This window comes from Lontra canadensis, unplaced genomic scaffold (genome assembly GCF_010015895.1).
Source record: "Lontra canadensis isolate GAN:19392208 unplaced genomic scaffold, GSC_riverotter_1.0 scaffold72, whole genome shotgun sequence".
NCBI classification, from domain to species: Eukaryota; Metazoa; Chordata; class Mammalia; order Carnivora; family Mustelidae; genus Lontra; species Lontra canadensis.
In genome coordinates, this window is record NW_022631066.1 from 4,246,404 (window position 1) to 4,271,494 (window position 25,091).

At 40.3% G+C, this 25,091-nt stretch overlaps 1 protein-coding gene across 9 annotated transcripts in view; it reads left to right on the top strand.

The window, feature by feature from the left end:
• Positions 1-24,877, top strand: part of NEBL (nebulette) — a 355,773-nt gene extending 330,896 nt beyond the window's left edge. For 7 of the 9 annotated variants that reach the window (XM_032880864.1, XM_032880860.1, XM_032880859.1 and 4 more), the window contains 3 exons: positions 444-593; positions 21,677-21,783; positions 23,655-24,877. In XM_032880864.1, the coding sequence (XP_032736755.1) occupies positions 444-593; positions 21,677-21,783; positions 23,655-23,831 (434 nt within the window). In that variant the 3' untranslated portion in view covers positions 23,832-24,877. The remainder of the gene's footprint in view (positions 1-443; positions 594-21,676; positions 21,784-23,654) is intronic. The other 2 variants (XM_032880863.1, XM_032880862.1) reach the window with 1 other exon arrangement.
• Positions 24,878-25,091: the final 214 nt, after the last annotated feature.

Consider the following 25,091-nt stretch of genomic DNA (forward strand, 5'->3'; position numbering starts at 1 on the left):
GGTTTGATCCACATCCTCTGCCAAATTGCCCTTAAACTTTCTGAAAGTAAAGAAAAGGCAACAAATGCTGTATGCTTGGGGATTGTTGAAAATGATTATATCTAACCAGACGTTAAGTTTAATAGAAATATTTTAGTTTGCTAGAGTTTCTTAGTTCTTGTCAATTTTCCATCCCCCATTTCTCCTTGAAAATCTAGACTTACAATGAGTATGAATGATTTTTCAACATTTATACGTTTGACGCAATGTGTGCTGACATTTGGTAGTAGGTGACTAGAGCTTGTAGTAGTTGAGCTTTGGGTTTTTTATTTAGTAAGAGACTGTTTTTCTTCCTTGTTAAACTTTTAAGTAATTTTTCTTCTTCTTCTTTTTTTTTTTTTTTTTTTTTTTTTTGTTCTTCAAGTCACTTACTCACAAACTTGAATATTTTCCCTCCAATATAGAAAAGGCGAATCACTACAGGAGACTCTGTTCTCGGTCTCACTCGAGCAGTACTTTTGGTACAGGTCTGGGAGATGACAAGTCAGAAATTTCTGAGATTTACCCTAGCTTTTCATGCTGCAGCGAGGTAACCAGACCGTCGGATGAAGGAGGTAGCAAACATTAACCAGTCTCAGAGAACAATAATGCATTTTTGTAAACAAGTCACGGGTGCTTCTAACATTCTTTACCTTTGCACAAACATGGAGCCTGGGTGCATTTGAAAATTTTAAATTCTGTTTAGAAAGTTGAGTCCTTTTCTTTTAAGCTACTAATTTGCATTCCTGCATGTTTGTTTTTCCTGTCTTACTTCACTATTTTCACCACCAATGGATCTTTAATGACAGAAGAGTCTTGGGACCTGTACATGAGTCTGTTTCACAGTTGGATGTGATGGACACATGCAGCCAGAGTGGACACTGGAGTTCTGTGGAGCTTCTATCTGATTTCCATTAAGTTATATTTGAGTTATAAGTTATATGAAGTTAAGTTATAAGTTATATAAATATAACTTATAGTTATATTTGAGTGACTAAGAGGGGTTGCTCTGAATTTGTATGCATTGCAATATCAATATATATTTGTAGACAGAGCTAGATCTTGCCTAAAGCAAATTGAACGTGATACTTGAGATATGAGATTTTTTTTTTTAAATGGAAAAATGCTATTGATAGTAATCTTCCTTATATTTCCTGTAGTCATCCTCTCTTCTGTTTCTGCATCCAAGCTAGTGGGTTAGGTCTAGACCTTTTAGTTGAAATTGCTTTGGATGTTAAACTAATCCTGAGGATAAAAGTCTTACATCAGATGTTTAACACTGTGGTGCAGCTACATTTTGGTGCTATGGACAGTGGGGTGAGGGGGTAAGGGGCCAGCAGGGCATAAGAACTACTGGAATCCTGAATTTCCTTTTCAACTGCAGAGGTCATATCGCTGGGAATAAATCCCTGAGGCAGGCAATTTTGATTCTGAGCAACTTAACATGGGGAACTTAGGGTGGGGGGCGTTGGGGAGAAAGTAAAGTGAAGGAAGACCAGATGAGACTACGAAAACTCCTGCAGTTTTGTGGTGGTTATTTCCATTCGTCTGAATAAAGGTTAAAATCAGTTACATCCTGTACTACTTAAATTACTCATTTAGGCAGGTCTTAGCTCGGTAGAAAGGGTTTTTTTTGTTTTGTTTTGGTTTTGGTTTTGGTTTTTTGTTTTTTAATGTTTCAGCTTTACTGAAGTACAATTGACATATAAAGTTGGAAGATATCTGATGTGCCCATTGGGACGATCTGACATATGAGGACGTTGTGAAGGGACACCACCCACCCCCCTCCCCCGCCCTGTCTTGTTAATTAGCCCATCCGTCACCTCACAGAGTTCTCTCTTATTTGTGTGTGAGAGAACATTCGAGTTCTACTCTCCTAGCAGATTTCAACTAGGCAGTACGGGGTTGTCAACCATTGTCACCGCGCTGTACGTTAGACCCTTGGAGTCTATTCATCTGAGAGCCCAATGTGTGCACCCTTTCCAGCTCCCCGCTCTTTCCCCCACCCCCCAGCTCCTGGCAGCCACTTTTCTACTATTTCTATAAGTTTACTTCTTTTCTTCTTTTTAAGATCCCGCCTTGCTAGAAAGTTTTAAAAGATCTCCTTTCTCTACGATTCTAGTGAAGAATTTGTCAGTTAGTTTTGCTCTCCTGTAGATAAGATAGACATGGGCGATCTCCCTTTTCTGTAACTGCCTCTCTAGCAAAGGGTTCAAGTAACTTCTTGAGTTTTTTGATTAGGATTTAGGGTTCTTGATTTCTCCCTTCCGTGTCCTCTGTGGTCCTGGAGGTGCACGATACTGTTGATGCTTGATGAGATGAACAAAACCCAAAGCAAATACAAGAATAAATTTTGATCCATCTTAGTTAGTCAACGTAGCTCAGTGCAGCATTTTACAGTTGATGCAAGGTACCTTGGAGGCTTTGCTTCAGCAGTGACCCTTCCCCTTGTCTGTGTACACCCAACACAGCACTCATTCATTTATTAACCAAATGTTTATTGAGTGTTCTTTGTACCCCAGCCAAGAGCCGGGATCTGGAGATGCATATAGCAGCAAACAAAAGAGATGCGCCTCTGGTCTAAGGGGTTAGAGTTTGGTGGGGGGCCCTGACATTAAACAGATACTGACCCAACTCCTGTATAATTAAGAACAGAGCAAGTGCTGTGAGGGGAGAGCATGGGGGCTACAAGATGTGTAACAGGGGACCTCCATCTGGCCTTGATGTCAGCGAAGCCTTTCCAGGGAAGGAGGATTTGAGCAGAAACACCAATGCTCGATGATGTTAACTAGGCCAAGGGGGCTTTGGGAGCAGAACGTCTTTGAGAGAACAAAGAGAACTCTAGACAGTGTGTCAGTGAGGTGTTCAAACGGAGGTGTCGAGTAGGCAGAGTGCAGAGGGAGGGCTCCATGGCACCCAGCTGTGGGAGGTCTGGGATGAACCTTCGAGGAGAATTCAGACCCCCTCCCCCATGGGTCCAGTCCCTGTGCTGCTGTGAACTCTCCATTCTCTGCCTCCAGGGCTGCACCTTGAGAACCCACTATTGTTTGATTAGCCATTCTTTCTCCTCCTCTGCCACGCCTTCTTTTTTCTAACTATTTCTAGCAAAAGGACCCTCCCTATACTATGCCCAGATGAATGAGAAAATGTCTCCCTTGAAAGATGGTATATGTAAATATTCTTACAGTGATGCCAGAATGTAAGAGTAACACATGGTTAATAGGGAATAATTACATTTTTTTTTAAATGGAGGAATTTCTGGGGCTCCCGGGTGGCTCAGTTGGTTAGGTGGCTGCCTTCGGCTCGGGTCATGATTCCAGGGTCCTGGGATCGAGCCCCACATCGGGCTCCCTGCTCAGCAGAGAGCCTGCTTCTCTCTCTCCCCCTGTCCCTGCCACTCTGCTTACTTGTGCTCTCTCTCTAGCTCTCTGTCAAATAAACAAATCAAATATTTAAAAAAAATAAATGGAGGAATTTCAGACTCCATGGGAGGGCAGTGAGCTGGGGGAGGAGATTTCTGGCAGGAAGATATGTCTCAGGAGCTTAAATAATGTCTTATAAGATACCTTTGAAGATGCCTTGTCATGCTCATCCCTCTGTTATAGGGCCAAGACGCTCTGCTCATAGCGACATTCCCTATTTTGGAAAATAGTTATTGAGGTATGAAGCAAAAGTCAAGATGTGTCAGTAAGTGTTCTAATGCACATCCAAGTGATGGTGGTACCATAAGATATCTGCATTAATTCAAGAAGAGTTCGGACTACATGGGAATAGACGCCCAATTCCATTTATTTTAAGGGAAGCAGGCACATTCTATTGATTGGCACGTCGTGTCTGTATTCAGATGATTAGTGATGTAGCAAACCTAGTATGTTCAAAACAATATCCTCACTCCCCGCCTTCCCCCCCAGGAACCTGCTCTTTCCCAGGTTCCCAGTTTGCTAAGTGGCAGCCGCAGCTGTCCAGATCTTGAGATCCAACCCCGTGGAGTCATCCTGGGCTCCTGTCCTTTATTCACACGGGCCTCCAACCCATCAGCAAATCTTTTCAGCTCTACCCGGAAAAATGCATGCAGAATCCAAGTGCTCAGGACCCGTCTGCCTTGAATCATCACAGTAGCCTCCAAACGGCTTCCCGCTTCTGCTCTGACCTCCCCCACTGCCAACCCTCTGTTCTCCACTTGGCAGCCGGAAGGAGCTTTCTGAAACATAAGTCAGACCATGTCTTTCTTCCACTACCATTTCATTCTGAATATAACCCAGACCCTCACCATCACCTACAAGGCCCTCACCTGCTCTGGGCCCTGGCTGCTACTCTCAGCTCATTTCCTCCCATTTTCTGTCTACCCCCATCGTCCGGTCTCCCTGCTTTACTCAAACCTTCCAAACAAGCTCCCATTCTGGGCCTTTGGACATAAAGTGCTTCCCTGCCTGGAACATTCCTTCTCATCCCTGTATTTGCTTTTGCCTAGTCCCACTTTTTTCCACGATTCTGCTCAGATGTCACTTTATCAGAGAGACCTTCTCCAACGACCAGAGATAAAATAGTGCCCATTCCTTTCCTGTCTTGTCTCTTTACCCTCCTTCTTTCCTTCCATTAGCACTTGGCGCTCCTGGAGATATATATTTCTTTTATATTTGCTCATCTGTATCTGCTTTGCTAGAATAGAAGCCTTACAAGCGTGGAGTTATTGGCTCTTTTGTTCACTGATCTCTCTCCAGCCCTTAAAATTAATGCTCAGCAAGTATTTGGTGAATGCACAAAATGGCCAAATTAATATTTTTTTTCTGCTCATTCTTTTTTTTTTATGGAGGTATAATCAACCTATAACATGGTATTAGTTTCAGGTGTACAATGAACTTAGATTTTAAAAACTAGAACTATATCTATAAATATATATAGCATAATTATTTTTTAAAATATAAGTCTACTGGGGAAGGCTTTTAAAGAAATTCTTCCATTTTTGTTTGGATGATGTTTTGATATGTTTCAAGGACATTAAAGCATAGCTGAAAAAAAAAAAAAACAACCCAAAACCCTAAAGCGGAAACATTCCCAGTGTTGTGTTTTGTTTTGTTTTCCCGATGAGAAAGGGAAGGAGTAGTATTCATGACTTTTTGGTTACTTTGAAATTTAGGGTCCCCTTTGAAATGTGTACTATGCTGGGTCCTGGTAAAGAGGTGCTGATTGACTCCACAGAAGGAAGAAACTTCTATGATCTTGATGGCTATTTGATGAAAACCTTTAGTGTCTTGAGTAAATCATATGCGTTGCTTTAAATACCATTCTAGAAATTGAAAAGAATTTTAAAACCATACTTGTTAGTGGTAAGATGAAGAAAAAAAAGAAAATGTAAGTATTCAGAAATGCCATTTTTTGGGTCCAGATTTTGTTGATTTTTTTTAAGATCTAGATTAGGATTTTATATGATGGAATGCACTAAGTCCCAGAGAGAGGCCCTGTAATAGTGGGTTCTCTCCCTGCCGTGGAGGATGTGTGTGTGTGTCCACGTTGCATTGCAGAGGACACAGCGCTGGGCCACAGTGCAAGAGTGTGAACTTTACCCTTGCTCTCACCCACGTGGCCTGAGTTCTCTGGAGGCCACCTGACGTTACAAGGCACATCTGTAACCAGAAGGCTATAGAACAAGAACTCTCTAAGAGATTTTACGTTCTCCTAAGCTAAGTGCCATCCATCAGTTTAAACAAACTTTGTTTCCTTCTCGCTTCTCTATGTGTGAGAATGTGTTTCTGTTTTAAAGATAATCCGTTGTACTTTGTGAATTAAGTGGCTGGGCAGTTAGGCGAGTTACGTTTTAGGGTCCTTCCTATGAGTCAGAGGAAATTCTGATTTTTGGGACAAAGCGTCAAACAATTGGCTCCTTTCCTTGAGGCAAAAGTACCCTGTTTTCATTGTTCACATTTGGTTTTCATGAGCATTAACATAGAGGCCCTCTCCTTTAAGTTTGTATCATTGTTTCCATTATGTGTTTCTCATGATATTTTCTCCCTCTTGCTTTGATTGCTGAATATTTTCATTTTCTTATGTGATTATTTTGGGCTTTCTTACTCTTCCATCTACTTTCCAAGGTATTAAGTTACCAAAGGATTTTCATTTTACATCTCTACTGTGTTACTTTGATTCAATAAAAGAGATTTTTATTTAAACTTGATCTAATTTTGTTTTGATTCTTGAATAGTATTATTTGAAATTATCTTTATTGCCTTTTGGTATCAGATTAGGTTAACTCATTTTCACTTGACACATGGTTCCGTGACTGGCAATTCTCCTGACGGTTCTTGCTTATTTCACTGTGAGATTTTCTTTGATCTTTGTGTTTGTCTTCAGGTCACTTGCCTGCAACATCTTTTTGCCTTCTGGTGCAGAGATTTCTTCTGTTACCCAAACTCACAGTGGTCCTTGTTGCTAGTATTTGTGTTTACAACCTTGCCCAGGGTTTGCCCTTCTCAGTTTGAACTGGAGTTCCATTTGGCTTCAGGTATTTTGTGTTTTCTGATTCCCTCTAGAGCTTACGAGGCTATGGGAGGGCAATGGGGAAGGAAAAGCAGATGCACTTTTTAAGACAGACATTGGCGGTTTTCCAACCCTGTGAACTTTTCCATTTTGTTGAGAAGGAATCTGATGGGGATGACCTAGTCCTGCCTTCACTGATGAAAAATGAGGTTCTGAATTCAGTGACTATGCCCGCAGGGCAGTGCTTAATAGCGTTCCAGCCCAGACACCAGGTCCTCAACAGAGGTTAGGTTGAGGGAGGTGCTTTAGCACCTTCTGGAACTCTCCGTCGATTGCCTGGAGGTGGACCGAGAGGGTGATGCACCAAAAAGGGAGCCAAGTACCCGAAATCTATGGGTGTTTTAAGAGCACCCATAATGCCATCTGTTCATTCACCAAACACTTATCTCCCTGATGCATGAGACACTAAAAACAGAAAAAATAAAGATATAGTTACTGGCCTTGAAGAACTCACCTTCTGGTGGGAGAGCTGGCTGCATTAACCCATTGTGCTCAGGAAGGCGCCATGTGGAGTGACACCTAGAGTCAGAGTTAGCCAGGTGCGGAATGGGGAAGGAGTGTTTTTGGCAGAAAATCAGCAGACAGCAGAACACAGCACATTGCTTGCTGTGTTCTGGCATATTGGAAGCCCAGGGGCTGTGTGTCGGGGAAAGGGGCTAAAGACCAGACCAGAGCGTGGGGAGAGCCAAGCCAGTCTCTGCAGACAGGGTGCAACTGAAATCTCCTTTCTGGGCATGCTGCGTGGGCTCCTGTCTTACAGGAGATTTAGAGGCTGCGTAGAGCACCAGTTCATGAGGCTGGTAGGTCACTGGGTCTCTGACTTGGAAGTTTAACCCACTCTGGGAGCTTGTCTCAGGATCTCGTCTGCACTGGCTGATTTAGACTCTGCCAAGAGAACGGACTCCATGGGCTCCATGTGACTAGAAGGCCTTCTGAGCAGTCTTGCAGAGGCACTCGTGGTACAGAGACAGCATTGTTGGTTTTTATTTGAAGTGTCACAATGTTTCTCATAGTTGACATTCATCACTGATATAGAAGAGCAGGAATGTCAAAATCATAGCCCCTTCTTACTCTCAGGACTTCCAGACTCCAGACAAAGGAGCCCACAGCTGGGTGTTGGATAGACAGCTCAAATCTTAGAACCAGTGTCTTATTTCCTGTCTTCCCAAACAAACAAACAAACAAACACACAAACAAACATCTGTTCTTGTCTCTGTTCACCATCACAGCTGATGACACAATCATTCAGAAAAATATGCCAACAAAACCAGTGGCATCCTTGTCGCCTTTCTTCTCTCACACTTTACATTCAAGCCATCTGTACGCCCACTGGCCCTGTTCACGACAGAGCTGTGCCCAGTCCAGCCTCTCCTCACCAGGTCCAGGGCTCCCCTCCCATCTCTTTGAGAGCTCAGAAATAGGCTCCTGGTCTTTGTCATTCCGTTCCTACCCTCTTTGATCTGGCCTTGGCCTGACTGCCAGTGATCCTTTAAAAACCTGCATCAGCTCTCATCATGCCCTTACTCAAAATTCTCTAATGTTCCACTCATGCTTCAGCTGAAACTCAAGAGCCACAGGCTACAAGGTGTTACATGGTCTGGCCCTTGGTCATGTCTCCAGTTTCATCTTCTTCCAGACTGTCTGCTGTAGCCACCCGGGCCATCTGGCTGTTTCGGCACGTTAGGCCTTCTCTGGCCATGGTTCTTTGCCAGCAACACTCACTGATGCTTCGTGGCTGGCGTCCCTTTCTTCAGGTCTCTGATTAAATCTCAACTAATCAGAAATGCTTTCCTTGACTTCTCTACCTAGAGAGATCTCAACCCACATACAACTCTCTATTCCTTTACCCTGCTTTATTTTTCTCTGTAACTCTTTTTTTTTAAGATTTACTGAAGCATCGTTGACATACAAAATTTGCACCTGACGTCCAAAATTTTAATGGGTTTGGACATACACATAGACCCATGACACCATCACCACAAGCAAGGCACTGACCTTGTCCACCACCTTGAAAACTTTCCTTTTGTGTGTGTGTGCATGTGTGTATGAGTGATAAGCACACTTAACATGGGAGCTAGCCTCTTAACATCTTTTACAGTACAGAGTATTGTTAACCGCAGGAATTGTGTTGTACTATAGATCTCTAGAACTCATTCATTTTGCATAATTGAAACTTTATACCCATTGAGCAACAATTTCCCATTTCCCCCTCCCTCTGCCCTTGGCAACTGCCATTCTGTTCTCTGTTCTATGAGTTTAACTGTTTTAGACCTCTCATATTAATAGAATCATGAGGTATTTGTCCTATCATTGGCTTATTTCACTTAGTATAATGCCCTCCAGGTTCATCCATGTTGTCACAAAGAGTAGGATTTCTTTCTTTTTTAAAACTGAATAATATTCCATTGTATGTCTATATCATTTTCTTTATCCATTCACCTGTCAATGGCCACTTGGGCTGTAGTTATATTTTGGCTATTTTGAATAGTGCTACAGTGAACCAGGATCAAAATCACAGTGAGATATGACCTCTTATCTGTTAGTTTGGCTGGTATCCCAAAAAAAAAAAAAAAACCCTCAAAAAAACACAAAAGATAAATGTTGGCAAGGATGTGGAAAAAGTGGAACCCTTTACACTATTGGTGGGAATGCAGAATAATGCAGCCACCATGGGAAACAGTATGGAATTTCCTCAAAAAATTAAAAATAGAACTATCCAGCAATTCCACTTCTGGATATACATCTGTCACTCTTTTTCTACCTGATATTTCATTATGTACTGATTACTTATGGCTCTCCCAGAATATAAACTCTATTAGAATGGAATTTTTCTGCCTGCTTTGTCCTGAATTTTATAACTAGTATCTTGGACAGTACCTACAAAACACTTAATAAATATTGTTGACACATAAATATATTCAAATTAAAGTTTGGTCTGAAATACAAAGAAATAGCTTTGCTACATGTGCTAAATCATTAAAACTTGGTGTTAGTCTTTATTAAGTCTAATTAGAGCCACTTTGGTTGAGGGTAACAGTGCAAAAGTAATGCTTATTATAGTTTCTTTAAAAAGCAGGAATGTAAGATGTATCACTGAAGCATAACATTGTAACCTATGTTTATTACAAAGCCCTAGTTGGCCCTGAACTTTCGTAACCAAGCAATCAGTAAAGTATTCCCACCTTACCACTTCTGTTCTCATACAAATACTTCTCATTTCAGTGTTTTATTTCACTTGTGACAACTGCCCTTAGTAGGGACTTAATAAAGTGAAGGTGCCCATCAGAATTCTGACATTCATACCTCGTATGGCTTCTGTCTCAGTGTACTCTAGTTTACTGTTTGATCGTGAACTCCACAGTGGCAGAGAATGAACATGCCTTTTAGCTCTCCTTCCAGTACCTAACTCAGGTTGGGGAATGCTGCAAGAAGAAATGGTGAATGGAAGGAGACAAAATGAGAGGACAAGTCATCTCTTTCCTAGACACAGTGAAGTCCACAGAATGTATCCTTAATTCCTAAGGATAATAGGCATCATTAAAATTTCAATTTACCATTAAATTGAGAACAGAAATATCAAATACAGGCACAATAATAAATTCTTAGTATATTTTAAAAGTTTTGGATTTGCATCCAAGCAGCAGTGTTTTGAAATCTCCTTTAATATGAACAGTGTCCTTAAAGCCACAATCCTTTGCTCAGTATGTGCATTAATGCCCATTAAGGATTTATGTTTTATGATTTACAGATGGCATTCTGCCCCAAATTCAGCATTACTGGTTTTTAATGGTGAGCGTGGTTTTAAAATTAGATAACCGGAACAGCCAACTAGAAAATGCACTCCTGATTTTGAACTCTTGGCCTTCATTTAATCTAAATGTACCAGTATTTCTCTTGGAACCAGTACTTTTTCTGGTTACTGATCGGCAGGCTTAACCCTCTGAAAAAATCCAGTCCCTTCCTAGCCTGACTTCTGCAAAGGAAATACCTTCAACAAGAAACTTTCAGTTGTACCAATTCTGTACTGTATTTGAGCGTTGTTTCCAATCTGAATTTGAGAAGTGTGTGATATCTGTCAAAAAAATGTTGTTTTAAGTGTCCACATTGAAGTGTAGGAAGATTTAAAGAATTGATGACTGGGATACTTCTGTGACAAATTTCGGAGACAAATTTCTGTGATGAAAGTAGTATATAGGAAAATAAATGAGTCTTTTATAACGGAAGAGCCTACTGCTGCTGATTACATGATCATACTTAGCTATTGAGCTAGTGCCTATAGAAGCAGCCTACAGGAAAGCACACCCTGCACGCTGTTAGGAACTTTTAGTTAGTTCTGTTGCACCCCCAAGAAAAGGGATCAGGGTTCTGACCGGATTCGAAGTCCTTAGAGAAACTGCTATTCCTGGTATCATTAGACTGGGAATGAAAGAAACGTCCTAAGTTTCCTTTTCTGAGTGTGAAGTTGGAAAAAGGATCAAATACTAATGAATAGCACTTGTTCTGAGACGCACATGTGTCTTTCATTGATTTGCCAAAATTAAATCAAAGGGTTCCATATGTGTCTGAAGGAGAAACATCTGACACTTAAAGTAGCAAACAATAAAACTTTAAAAGTATATTTCCTGCGAAGCTGAGCTGATTGGGGGAAAAGAGAAGGTTTGATCATCAGGAAGGAGATAGATGTGGCCCACAGCATATGCGTCCAAGGGGAAACTTTAGAAGAGCTTTGAAAATGGTACAGTGATGCATGCAGAGAGGGAGAGAGTAGCTTTTCCGTATTGGTGAACATTAGTAATGAAAATGGAAATAGTCCTTTTTGGTTTGTATGGATCAAATTTGATGTCTGGATTGGGTAGTAGACTGAGTATACGTGTGTTACTTATGTATCTGTCTTAGATATAAAACAGTCATAATGTTACCTTTGTAGTCATGAATTTCCTTGCTCTCCCCGACTTCCTATTTCATCCAGGTGCCCCACTTCCCTCCTTCCCAACCCCCAGGCTAGGAGGTCATGGGGATTGGATCCTGACTTTAGATTTCCACGGGCTGCTGCAGCTGGGTGCTGGACTGAGTTTCTGCGTTTTGTTTGGTCATGATCTGCAGTTGTCCCAGCTCATTGTTGCGTGGTTCCCCTCTTGCAGCCAGATTCCCTACTCCTTAGTGCCTAATCCTGTTCCAGAAATATTCCTGATCTGCCGATGCCACATTCTTCAGACATTCTGGTTTTTGAACTTTGTCTTCTACCATGTACCCGACCCACGCTTAGTGAACTTATTTACCGGCCCGTTGGACTCTTACCTGGATCCTGTCTTCATGTCTTTAACACTGTGTGCCTTTGATTCCAGTGAACTGTTGCTCATTTCCCTACCCAACGGTGACTTTTACACGTGCCTATTTGCTCAGCCCCAGCCATGCCATATAAACTGAAGCTTGGGCTCTAGGAGAGCTGGACAATCTTTTACATTTGTTTCCCCGTGTTTCCCTATCTTCAAATCATGTCAGGGACCCACTGGTTCCATTTCGTATATGTCTGTTGCTCGAAAAAAGTGTTATACTTGCTCATTCAGAAGTATTACCGTTACTGAGATGTGTCTACATGTGATATTTAGTGTGGCTTGTCACTAAAGGCATCTCATGTAAAACGGTATCTGGGAACGACTAGTGGATTGGTCATATTTTCTAAGAGTCAATATTAAGAGTTGATCAGCGCAAGAATAAACCAAATGCACAGTCTGTTTTTAAGTCTTTAAAAATATGCTATGAAAAACAGTGTTACATATGTTTATCCGATAAGTATTTATAAATATCCTCTGCAATGGCATAATGAGACTTCCTTTCATTGTACTTGAATAATGAATCTTTCTAAATGAGATTGACTCACACAATATTGGTGGTAGTGTTCACTGAGGAAAACTGGGATTTGCTATGAGCTGACTTTACAGTCATTGCATAGTTTGTGTCCAAAAGCTAGATTCAGCGCTGTGATTTACCTAATGTATCCTGTGTCCCTCTTATCCTTAAATTCTTTATTGTTTTCATCTTATCAAAGAACTGCCCCAAATGATGTCTTTCTTGTCAGAAAACTACAGATATCTTTTATACACACACACACGTATGTATATATATTTCCATGCTGTGCATTCCTTTCTTTATTTTCATTTTTGTTTTATTTTGGGACACAGCATATATGTGTATGTGCAGTTACATACCTCATTGATTTTGTGCCATGAGAACATGATATTCAAGACTATAATTTGGGGGCAGAAATTATTTCCTTTTCTCTCAGTGACAATCCTACTTATATCTGTGGTTTGTATTATAGTTACAAGTTGGGGAGTTTATCGTGGATTAGATAGCTAACAATGAGAAACAAATTTGAGGGAAAAATACACAAGTTGATATTTAAATCAAAATGTAAGAGTAAATTGGCTACATTATTCTGAAGCAAAATAGCAGATATTCTTAACTATAAATCTCTCTGGTTCTGTTGAAACCATAGTATGTCTTAGTTTACTTCTGCCAGAAAACATTCACAGACATTTTTTTCTAGAGAAAAACCAGCTAATTTGGAAATGAAAATGCACTGCTTTTCTGGGCTTGTGAGACTAAGTTTAACTGGCTGATCATTTAAAAATAACTAAATTTGTGTTTCTTTTTTTTTTTTTTGATATTTAGGAACAGGAGAGCCCCAAAACAATATTTTAGAAATTCTTACTTGGGGGCACCTAAGCCAAATATATAAATGAAATGGTCAGGTATAATTCACATAAGCATAGTTTTGAAAAGTACATAATCTACATGTTTCCTTTTATACTTAATAGGTAATTAGGAATCTTTTACATTATATTTGACTAACACAACATTATAAATCTATTATTTAAATTCAGAGAAAAAATGGTTAAACAATCTTCTGGACTTAATTATGTTTGCAAGTAAATTCTTAGCATGTCTGTAGAGCTTGTCACTATTCTGATGCTGACTTGGGGAAATAACATTTTGCAGCCTGTGCCCTACAGAAAGATTTTGAAAATTGTCAGGTGGCATCATGATGGGGTCTTCCTCGCTCAGTGGGAGAGTGTTGAAGTCATATTAGGAGATGGGGCTTGAGCACAGACTTGAAACTATTCATACAGAATAAGGTGACCGAAGGAAGATTGCTTGGGCTAAAATAGGATATTATTGACAAAGAGAAGAAGAAACACACACACACACACACACACACACACACACACACACACACACACTCCAGAAACTTATCAGATGCCAAAATGACCCTTAAAAGAAATTTGAAAGCCATTGCTTCAGAAATAATGCTATTCCCTATGATTTGAGCTGGCTTTTCCAAAACGAATGCCTCCTTCTCACTATAATTTCTTCCCGAGATGTTTTAGCACCCCTCGTCAACCACAAACGCCCAAGCTTCCGGTGGCATTTGTACCCCCAAGTGTACCACAGAGAAGTCAGTGAGAGTCACTTCTGTGAGCAGAACAAAGCTGCCCCACGCACCTCTCCACGCATTCAACCTTTCTTCTCCCGCCTCTCCCTTCCTCTCCGGTCTGCCCCACTGCAGGAGTGAGTGGTCAACTGTGGGCTCTTCTGACTTCACACAGAGGCTTCAGTGCTAGAACCTCCTCTGCTCCCCAGACCACAGAGCCCTCTTTCACATTTCTGACCTCACAGTGTTCATTTGCAAACTGATCTTATTCTGTCTTGTCATTTCTTCCGTATCATTTTGGTGTCATGTGGTCAAGCGTTTGTGTTCTAGAGTCAGACCGTTGGCATTTAAACACTAACTCTGTGGGGCTCTGATATTTTTTTTCCGAGTTACTAAATCTCTGTAAACTTCAGATTCTCCATCTGTAAAATGGGCACTTTGCCATGTGTAAAGTGGTGATGGTTTCTCCAGCTAATGCATGCGACACGCTACACATAGGGCCTGGCGTGTTGTAAGTAGGGGGACAAGCTGTGCTAACTGGCCTGAGACCAAGGGGCTCCCAGACAGCAGAACTTCCTTTGCTGCAACTGGGGGAATCCTGAGTAAACTGAAGTTGTCCTCCTACTTGTAAGATTTCATTTATTTAAATGGCATTGTGTTCATATTTGATATTCCTTGGAAAGCAGAGTCCTGTGATGCATCTCTCCCCCACTACGTTTCACTGGGACACATACAGGTGGTAAAATACTTGCACATGTTTTGGATTTTCTCAAAGGAGGGTTGCAATTGTAGTAATAGCATTCATCTAAGAATAGAAAATGAAAATAAAGATAGTATTGGGGTATAGTTGAAGAAAATTGTTAGGAAACTAGCATTGGCTTGAGGGCTAATTTTTGAATCTGTAAAGACATTTCTTTGGCTGCACACTCCCAACCCCCACCTTCCCTCTGAGATGGTAACCAGGTCCAGTTCTGGTCAGCCCCCAGGAAGTGGGGTCGGCTTCCCCTGGTCTGCCCTCCTTGGACAGTGCTTCACGGCGCTTGCCTTGCCCTGAGTGCTGCATGTTAGTGGCTGAATGATTCTCCAGTGAGCCTCCTCATCCTGAGATTTCTTCCCATAATCCCTGGTTGCTTTTCCAGTTCAGGGTTAAACATTTGCCTCCGCAAATACAAACAAGTCATGGGGGAGATACGTGTTTTAGCCCCTTCCCACAGACACGATAGAGTAGATAACTGACTAACAGAAATTGATTTCTCATGGTTCTGGAGGCTAGAGGTCCGAGACGGGGGTGTCAGCATGGTTGAGTCTGGAGAGGGTCCTCTTCCCAGGTTGGAGACGGCTCTCTTCTCTGTGTGTCTCCACCTGATGGGAAGAGAGCTAGCTAGCTCTCTGGCCTCTTGTGAGGGAACTAATCCCGTTCATAAAGTTCCATTCTCATGACCTAATCACCTCCCAAAGGCCACACCTCCCTATAACATCTTCTTGGAGGTTTGGATTTCAGCGGATGAGTTTTTGGGGAGCTGGGGGGAAACACAAATATTCAGTCCATTTCAGGGGGAGAGTGGGAATTTGGGAATAACATATAAAGGGTCACACGAGCCTCTAAATTTGTGTAGGGTTGGGGAGAAGGAAGCTGACAGTAACTAGTGGTTCTTCGCCGTGGCTGCTCATTTCAGTCACTTGGAAGCCTTCAGAAATAAGACACCGATGGTCAGTCCCTCCCACTCCCAGCCCAGAGATTCTGATTTGATTGGTCTAGGAGACCTGGACATACCATGGTTTTATTTTTTTTTTAAGGTTTTTATTCATTTATTTGACAGATATCATAATTAGGCTGAGAGAGAGAGAGAGGTGGAAGCAGGCTCCCTGCCGAGCAGAGAGCCCGATGCGGGGCTCGATCCCAGAACCCTGGGATCATGACCCGAGCCAAAGGCAGAGGCTTTAACCCACTGAGCCACCCAGGCGCCCCCATACCATGGTTTTAAAAGATCCCAGGTGAGTTCCATATGCAGCCAGAGTGGAAACCCAGGAAGTAACTGACTCTCCCTGTCTCTGTTCCCTTTTCCTTCCCACAACTTCTGGCCCTTGCAAGAGCTAGAAATTTAACATATGAAACAGTAATGATTGCTTTTATTTTTACACATGATTTCCAAAGTTTGAGCACTTGTTTTTTATGGCAGTGATGATTATGCATGTCTTTAGAATTTGGTGGTTTCAACTCAATTGTAGATTATCTCATTTTTATGATAAAGTCTGTTTATTCTTGGTTTATTATGCAGCAAGCTGGTTTCTTAGGCACTTGTCTCTTCACAGCTTATAATTAAAAACCAACAAACTAAAACCTGGAGGCAATCTGGCTTGTTTCTCTCTTCTGCAGTGAAGGAGAACTTTCTATAGTGCTCAGAATTCTATCAGATTAAAAAAAAAATCATCCTACTGCTGTATTTGGCATGAATGTGGGTTCAGTACCCACTTGGGGACTGTGGAGAGAATCAGATGTCACGAGGACCTGAGGCTCTGATTTGGAACCCTTGATGGCACCTGAAAGAGCTATTTGAACAAAAAGGCCCATATCATGGGCCTATCTGATGACCAATTAGCTCAACCACCTTGCTCATGGCCTAGATGAGATCTAATAAGGGTTTAGCTCATTATTTAATATTTATTTCACCACCAGCAGTATCTTCATACTTTCTCATTTATAGTCATGTCTTCATTCATTTTAGCAATTCCCCTGTGATTGTCCAAATCAAGATTCTTTGTCTTTAAAAAACAAAACAAAACAAAACAAAACAAAAACAAAAATGCACACACACACACAAAAAACATCCCACAGCTCATTAAGTTCTTTGACCCCCATTAGCTGATAAAACTGTAGTCAACTGTTAAAAAAATAATGTCATTGCATCCTATATTCTTTACTGGAAAGCTTCTGAAGGGTAATTTTTTCCTTATTCTGATAAAAAGCAAGCCTCTGAGAAAAACCCCAAAATTATTTTCTCTGTTTGTGTTACATCTGTAGTTAGCTAATTGTTACAGACTGAATGCTTGTGTCCCTCCCAAATTCACATATCAAATTCCTGAACCTCAGGGTGATGATTTTAGGAGATGTGGCCTTTGGGAGGTGACTGGGTCAAGAGGGTGAATTTAATGCCCTTATAAAAGAGATCCCATAGAGCTCCCTCATCCCTGCCTGCCATTTAAGGACTTGGGAAAAGGAAGCAGTGTATCTATGAGCCAGGAAATGGACCCTCATCAGACACTGAATCTGCCAGCGTCTTGATCTTGGACTTCCTCATCTCTAGAACAATGAGAAACAATCTGTTGCGTCAACTGCCCAGTCTATGGTATGTTTTTTTTTTTTAATACCAACCTTAATGGGCTAAGACATCAGTAAGGCACTACTTTTATTTCTATTTTTGCCTTTGGAATTTGGCCATCTACTATGACGCTGTTGTCATTGTGAGGCTTTCAAAACCTCCCCCTCATTTTGAAGGACATCAGATCTTTATCCTGGTGTTCCTTCTGTTCAGAGACCATTGCTCTGCTGCCTTCCTGCTTAATCTCCTAGCCTCTGTATTTTATTCTCTAAAGTGGGAATGATACCTATTTTAGAGAGTTTTTCTAGCAACGACATGGCAATGCAGGACACACTGTGCACACCGGGGACACTTCCATAATCCTCCTCTTCTTTTATCTACCCCAAAGGAATTCCCCACAGTAGGCTGGCTTCTTTTTGAGAATCTTTTCTCCTTTATTATTGTTGATTTACTCTACTGTGCATGTTTACACATATTTCCTTACTTTTCCAGTTTCAGATTTATGAAGCCTCCAAAAAAATGTTTCTTCTTCCATTTTCACCTCTGTTTTATGATCTTCTTGTCTACTTACTTCTCTGTCTTGGTTTTATCTCCTTTCGTTGTAAGGAGAAGCATTAAATAGAAAATATTACTATTGGCTGCTTGTGGAAGAACTTTATTGTGCTCTAAAAGACAGATTTTGGTTTTATAAATACTATGGGACATTCCAAATAGAACCTTAAATCCTTAGAACTTTAGTGAGCTTCCAGATCTCTGGTCAATAAGTCTTACCAATGTGAAATAAAAATTGAGTCACACTTGTGTGTTTTGTTATTGCCTTAGGATAATGAAAGCTATTATTGTTGTTGTTGTTTTTTTTTTAATTAAAAAAACTTTTTTGGAGAGATAGAGAGGGAGCAAGTACACATGAGTGGGGAGTGAGGAGGGCAAAGGGAGAGGAGAGAGAAAATTTCAGATAGGCTCCACACTCAGCATGGAGCCCGTGTGGGACTCTATCTCATGACTATGACGAGATCATGACCTTAGCTGAAACTGACAGTTGGATGCTTAACTGACTGAGCCACCCAGGTAGACCCTAAAGCTATTGTTTTGTGGCTTTTAGGCTATTACAATAAAAAACTCTCAACCCCAGGACTCTCCTACTAGAAGACCATCATGGAATCACCATCCATCTGTATCAGTGTTGGTGGAATCTGACCACTGTTTTAAGAAAGAGGGCACAAGGTGTTTTTCTGTAATAATAAGTCCTTGTTAGTTGCAAAATTAGCTTAATGTCTTGCTTTTGCAAAACCCTTTGGGTTCCATTATTTTCATGGAAGAAATAGCATACTCACATGGAATGGCTATCTTTCACTCAAATTCTTAATAAACCCAATTTCCAAAGCCATTGCTTTAAACTTCCTATTGCTTATTTTGCCTATGCATCGCAAAAAAAGAAATCATATAGCAAAACAATAAAAAAAAAAAAAGCAATGCCTGCCTTTTTGTCAAATTGGCATTTGCTTTTAGTAAGTTGATTCCTCTGGGCTCTTAGTTATGTTTTTCATAGCTCTAATAGGAGCTTCCTAAAAACTCTTTTATTGTATCAGGTATAAGGTAGATAACAAAGTTTGATAGCCCTGAAGGAACATGTGTTAAGTAATGCAGCTGAAGCGAGAAATGAAAATAATAAAGGCATGAGAAGAAAACATAAGAATGAGATAGATTATATTTGCCCCAGTGTTCCTCCATCTAAACTCTTTCCTGCTCTCTCCAACCTACACAGATTTAGGGCAAATACTTCGCTTTCTTTTCCTGCTGTATTTGACCATAGCTACAGGAGCTCTTTGAGGGTCAGCTCTGAGAAGCTGAACGAGTATGAATATACTTGGTTTCTAAAAATCCAACATTAGAGAACGCTGTTCAACAACATTCTCAAATTGTCAGTACGGGGATGATGACCACAGACAAACCATGTACACATCAACACATCACGGCATACAAGATAGCATGTTTAAAAATATTTTCATCATTGTCTTTTCCTGATAGTTTTTCCCCCCAAATATTTTAAGAGGGCTGTGCTTAACTCTGTACATCAAAATGTGAAGGTCACAGTTTGATAGTGTAATGAAGGATGAAAAGTTCATTTTTTAGGTAGATTTATGGGGTTTTTAATTTAACCTTTAGAATTTATAAGTAGATTAAAATAATAATTAATGAAGCAATGACTTGTTTACATGGTGAAAACCCAGTCTGGAGTCCTTGAATTACATATTTAACTTACTAAAAGCAACTTACATATTTAACTGAGTATTCAGAGCCATTTCTTCAGCTGGGGAAGGGACTGATGTCCAGGGTCATTACTGCTCCAGAAGGGCAGTTGTTTCTGTCACCCCTTTCCCTTGATGCCTGGCATGCCTTGAACATAGTGGACAGTGATAGTTGCTAAGATTTATGGAGGCTTACTAAGAGACGGGAAGTGTAGTAAGCCCTGTGCACACATTAACTCACTCAGTCAATATTTGCTGAGAATTGAAGGAGGGAAGAAATGAATGGTCCATGCTTCCAACACACAGAAATGGCTCTGTTCCTCAGCTAATTAAGTGAGCTTAGATATTTTTAGGGATTTCATTATTTTTGCTTCATGCGTGAATTTTGACAATATTCCTGATATCTCTTAGCGTTAAATATTTAAATGGAGTTGATAATGTTAAAAAGTGCTGTTTTCTGAAGTATTTTATATTTCACACTTATAATAACTTTGGAACGTACCACAGTCCAAGTAAAGATCTCAGTGCTTTCTCTTTGATGCCACATCTAGACTTTTTTTTAATTAATTTATTTTTTTTTAAAGATTTTATTTATTTATTTATTTGACAGACAGATCACAAGTAGGCAGAGAGGCAGGCAGAGAGAGACAGGAGGAGGCAGGCTCCCTGCTGAGCAGAGAGCCCGATCCGGGGCTCGATCCCAGGACTCTGGGATCATGACCTGAGCTGAAGGCAGAGGCTTTAACCACTGAGCCACCCAGGCGCCCCCCCACATCTAGACTTTAAATAAACATGATTTCTAACAGCATTGCAGCATAAATTAATTCAAGAACTTTAAAAAAATTCCTATTCAACCTAATACCATTATCATCTGGAGAGCACATTTATGATTTGTATTTTTCTGATGATTAAACTTCTTTAAAGTTTGATGTTCTCATATATCATTAGAATGAACATACCAGTTATAAAATATTAATTACTCATAGTACCCCAGAATTATATCTGCTTTATTCTTTTATTATAAAAACTGTCCTAAATAAATCAACCTAGATTAATTAATGCTCAACCTGATTGAACGACACTGGTAACCTATTGTGGATTTTTATGGTAATTATATCATACAAGTTTTACTAATGTCTCATGTGAGTATTCAAAACCCAATGAAGAGTGTACTACTAAAATCCTGTCATTCATAGCCAGCTCCTTGCTCCTGTTTATAAGTACTTACATTTACTTAGAGAGAAACACACACTCAAGCATACATCTACTGACTTTGTGGGGTTTTTATCTAGTTTCTGTGTTGGTTTTTCTAAAATTGGGTGTTCTTCAAAACAGGAACTATGTCTTTTGATTGTCATATTTAGTGGTGACAATAGCACAAAACGAGTGAATACTATTTTGGTCCTATTTTCTTTTCTTTTGATGTAGAAGGATGTTTATGAAATTCTTTACATGGTTTGGTTTTTTAGGCTTTCGTAACATATTTAGATGACTTAGTTTTGACTTACAGCCAAGATAAAATGGAGAATTTATATATTCTAAATAAAGTTTTCTTTTGGGGTATAGACTCATTATTAATTGCTTAACAAACATAAGTTGCTAACTATATGCTGTATTTACCATTTTTGTAAAGGTAATATTTAGCCATATGTCTTGAAATATTGAGTGCATCTGTTATATGAGTATTCTGTGAAAACATTTATACTCTGTTCTTGGTTTGACGATCTAATGTAATTTTTAAAAAATTTCTTGTTTGTATCTTGGAAAATATCTAAGAGGATTACATAGCTCAGTAAAAAGGTGATTTTGTTAAAAGGTGACGGTAAATACTTGTTTTGTACTTGCGCTGTTTGAACAGAGCCTCTGCAGTAGAGAATTACAACTATTTCTAATATATTTAACTGCATGTTAAACTGATTTCCTGTATACGTCCTTAATTGCTGAAATTTATACTAATCTAGAGATCACTTATAACATCACTATCCAAATTTCATATGGCACTGAACACGGCATTTTCTTTCAGAAGAGTGTAACAGAGCATGAGGTTCCTTGAGGGCTCGGGAGGGGTATTTTGAGGCTCGCTTTGAGGAATCTTTGTGTGTGTGTGTGTTCATGTACAGCGCCTGTTCTTCCTGGAGCCTACCAACAAAGCCATTCCCAAGGCTATGGGTACATGCACCAGACCAGCCTCTCATCCATGAGGTCAATGCAGCACTCACCAAATCTAGTAAGTATCAATTTGAAGTGTCTCCTCTTTCCATTTTATCTCCAAAATAGAAATATTCGTGGAACAGACTTGCATTGAATAGTGTCTATTTTCACATAAGGGATGAATGTCAGCATTTTGCTTTCTGTACCCCTTTGAAGAAAGCAGAAGACTTGCAGAGGTAAACCACTGAGAAAGGAAGGCATGACGTGAACATGTGTAAAGAGCAAAACATACAAAGACTGTCTCAGAACGATATCCTAGTTGTTACTTCATGATTGATTTTAGCCAACTGTGATCTTCCTTCAGGTCTAAAAGTACAAATATCTGGTCACATTAACCTGTCAATTTTGACAGTAATCAAAATGGCCGCTAACCCCCAAATGACATGGCCAAGATAAGTCTTCAAATCCTTCTACTGGAAATCTTGAAGGGCTTACAGATTCATTCATTGAATGTGCAGTTTGGAAGCAGTGCTCTAGGTCATCTTGCCCAATGAGCATTTCATGCTGAAATTGTTTCTCCAAACCTCTGTCTCACACAGAAGCCTTAGCCTGAGCACGGAGAAAGAGGTGGTCCTTCTAAGCAGTTGTCAGTTCTTCTTAACTGCTCTAAAGTTCTTCTTGCCTCCTCCAGTTTCCTCAGCCCATGGATTCACTTAATTTTGAGACTGTCTGATGTTAATATTAACTAAATTCTTGGTCTTTAATCAAAACAAGTATGGTGAAACTCAACATATATTCTGGCTATGAACCCCTTGTCGGACATGTCATGTGCCGATATATTTTCCAGTTGGTAGGTTCATTTTGTTGGTGGTTGCCTTTGCTGCACAGAAACTTTTCAGTTTGATGTGGTTGCACATGGTTATTTTTGCTTTTGGTGTCAAATCCAAATAATCATTTCTAAGGTCAATGTCAGGGAGCTTACTGCTTATGTCCCCCCCCCCCCAGGAGTTTGATCTTTTTAGGTCTTACATTCAAGTCTTTAATTTATTTTGGATTAATTTTTGTGTATGGATAAGATAGTTGTCCAGTTTCACTCTTTTGAAAAAATGTTTCCCTTTTTACCACTTTTCCCAGCACCATTTGTTGAAGGGACTGTCCTTTTCCCACTATGTGTTCTTGGCTCCTTTGTCATAAATTAATTGACCATACATACATGGGTTTATTGCTGGGGGTCTCTGTTCTGTCTCATAGGTCTGTGTTTTGATGTTACTCTCAGAGTATTTTGATTACCACAGCTACAAAGCTTCAACATAGTTCAAAGTTAGGAAGTGAATAATTTCCTCATTATAACAAGGATTCAGCTATGTGTCCCTCAATATTCAGAACATTTAGATACTAAATGTCTATCACTGTGATTCTAAAACCTACAAAATGAGTGTATTACCTATTTTTCTTTTACATACATGTATTTTTAAAAGAAAGCAAAAATTCTTTGTTCCTAATTAAGAAAAATTCATTTCCTCTGCCAGGAGCCCATGGCAGGGACTTGGTGGTGACTTGGCTCTGTCTGTCCCCAGGACAGTTTTTGTTCTCTGAAGAATGTGGAATAGGGGAGAATCTATATAATCTAAAGGGTTAACTGAAGCTGGGAGAAGTTGCCTTTACTGCTTCAAAGCTTACTTTTTCATGGGCTGGTTATTGTATCTAGAGGCTTCCTTGATTGCCATTCTGGGCCCCCAAACATTACCCTTTTTGCTAGCCTGGTAAACTTGAGATGCATGCAACTGAGGTCAATGCGAGGCTCTGGTTTGGAGATCTCCAGAAAGAAATACACTTGGGAACGTTCCTCATAGTTACTTCATTTTGTGTGAGCTGGTCGGTCATGATTGGCATTTGTGGACATAACTATTTGGTCTCCATCGTGTGATCCCCTCTTTCCTTTCTCAGAGGACCTACCGAGCCATGTATGATTACAGTGCCCAGGACGAAGATGAGGTCTCCTTCAGGGATGGCGACTACATCGTCAATGTACAGCCCATCGACGACGGCTGGATGTATGGCACAGTGCAGAGAACTGGGAAAACAGGGATGCTCCCAGCCAATTACATTGAGTTTGTTAATTAATTCTCTCTCCTTGTCTTTGAGCTTTATTCTAATGTATACTAAACCCAATCTTTTTAAAAGATAGAAGATACTTTTAAGACAACTTGGCAGTTATTTTACAATAATCTATCTTTACTTTGACAATGAGACACATAGGTACCAGGAAAAAGGACTGACTTCTGGGCTCAGAACAGCAGCATTTTCAGTAATTCCTGTACACAAAACCTTAAGGTCTGGAGGCCCGGTGCTGCTAATTGGGTTAATGGTTTCCTTTGATTGGCTATCGAACACTTCTGGGAAATGTATTTTTGTAGACTTTAATAGAGATGTTGATTGTCCCTTACACGTAACAAGTCTATGAAACTTATTAGCTGTCACTTTGGAATCACCAGAAGCCAATTCTTGTAATTCAGTAACACAGCCAATAATTTAAAAACCATTTAGCTTTTGAGTCATTAGGGAATTTCCAATTCAAGTGAAAATTGCCTAATGTAATAAACATCAGGAGTGGCAGAACGGCGGTTTGGTTAAAATTATATTGACTGGTGGCCTTCGGGACCTAGAAACTTCTCCCAAACAAAGACATTTCCTTGTTCCCTAGGCTGACTTGGGTCTCTTTGTTTCTCATTTGTACCAAGGCGTATTCTACTCTTCATTTACATTCTGTGGGCCCAAGTCTATGCTTGACTCCATAGAATGTCAGGACCAAATAACGTCACAGCTACTCTGCAAAGGGCAAAGTTGAAGGTCATCTCTATTATTTCCCTAAGGGCTTTGACCCTGTTGCATGTCACGTAGGTTCAAGCTTCTGTAACATAGGCAGCTGCACTGCCCATCCCCATTATTAAAGCAACAAGTGCGGCTGATAACCTACCAGCCCTCCCGTCTAGTAGCCTGCCCATTAGAAAAACATGTTTTTGAAAAGTTGCTTGAGATTCTCCTGCTGCCTTGCACTCTAGTTTCGAAGGATTTACACCTTTAGGAAATAGACGCCTACTCTAGCAAGTAAGTGATTTAGGTGTTTACTGAGCAGCTTTCTTTAACATAATGCCGCTGTCGATTTAAAAGTAAAGCTAACTAAATAGCCAAAGACTACAAGGTGTGCAAGAGACACAACCAGTGAGCAAAACGTCACCCACTCCACAGAGAGATGATCACGTTTGTGTGTGTGTGTGTGTGTGTGTGTGTGTGGCAGGGGGGTTTCTGGAAAATGCTATTTACATCCAGGAATGGAAGTCCAGCCACTGAAACCAGTTAATGGAAAGAGACGTCTTTTCTACT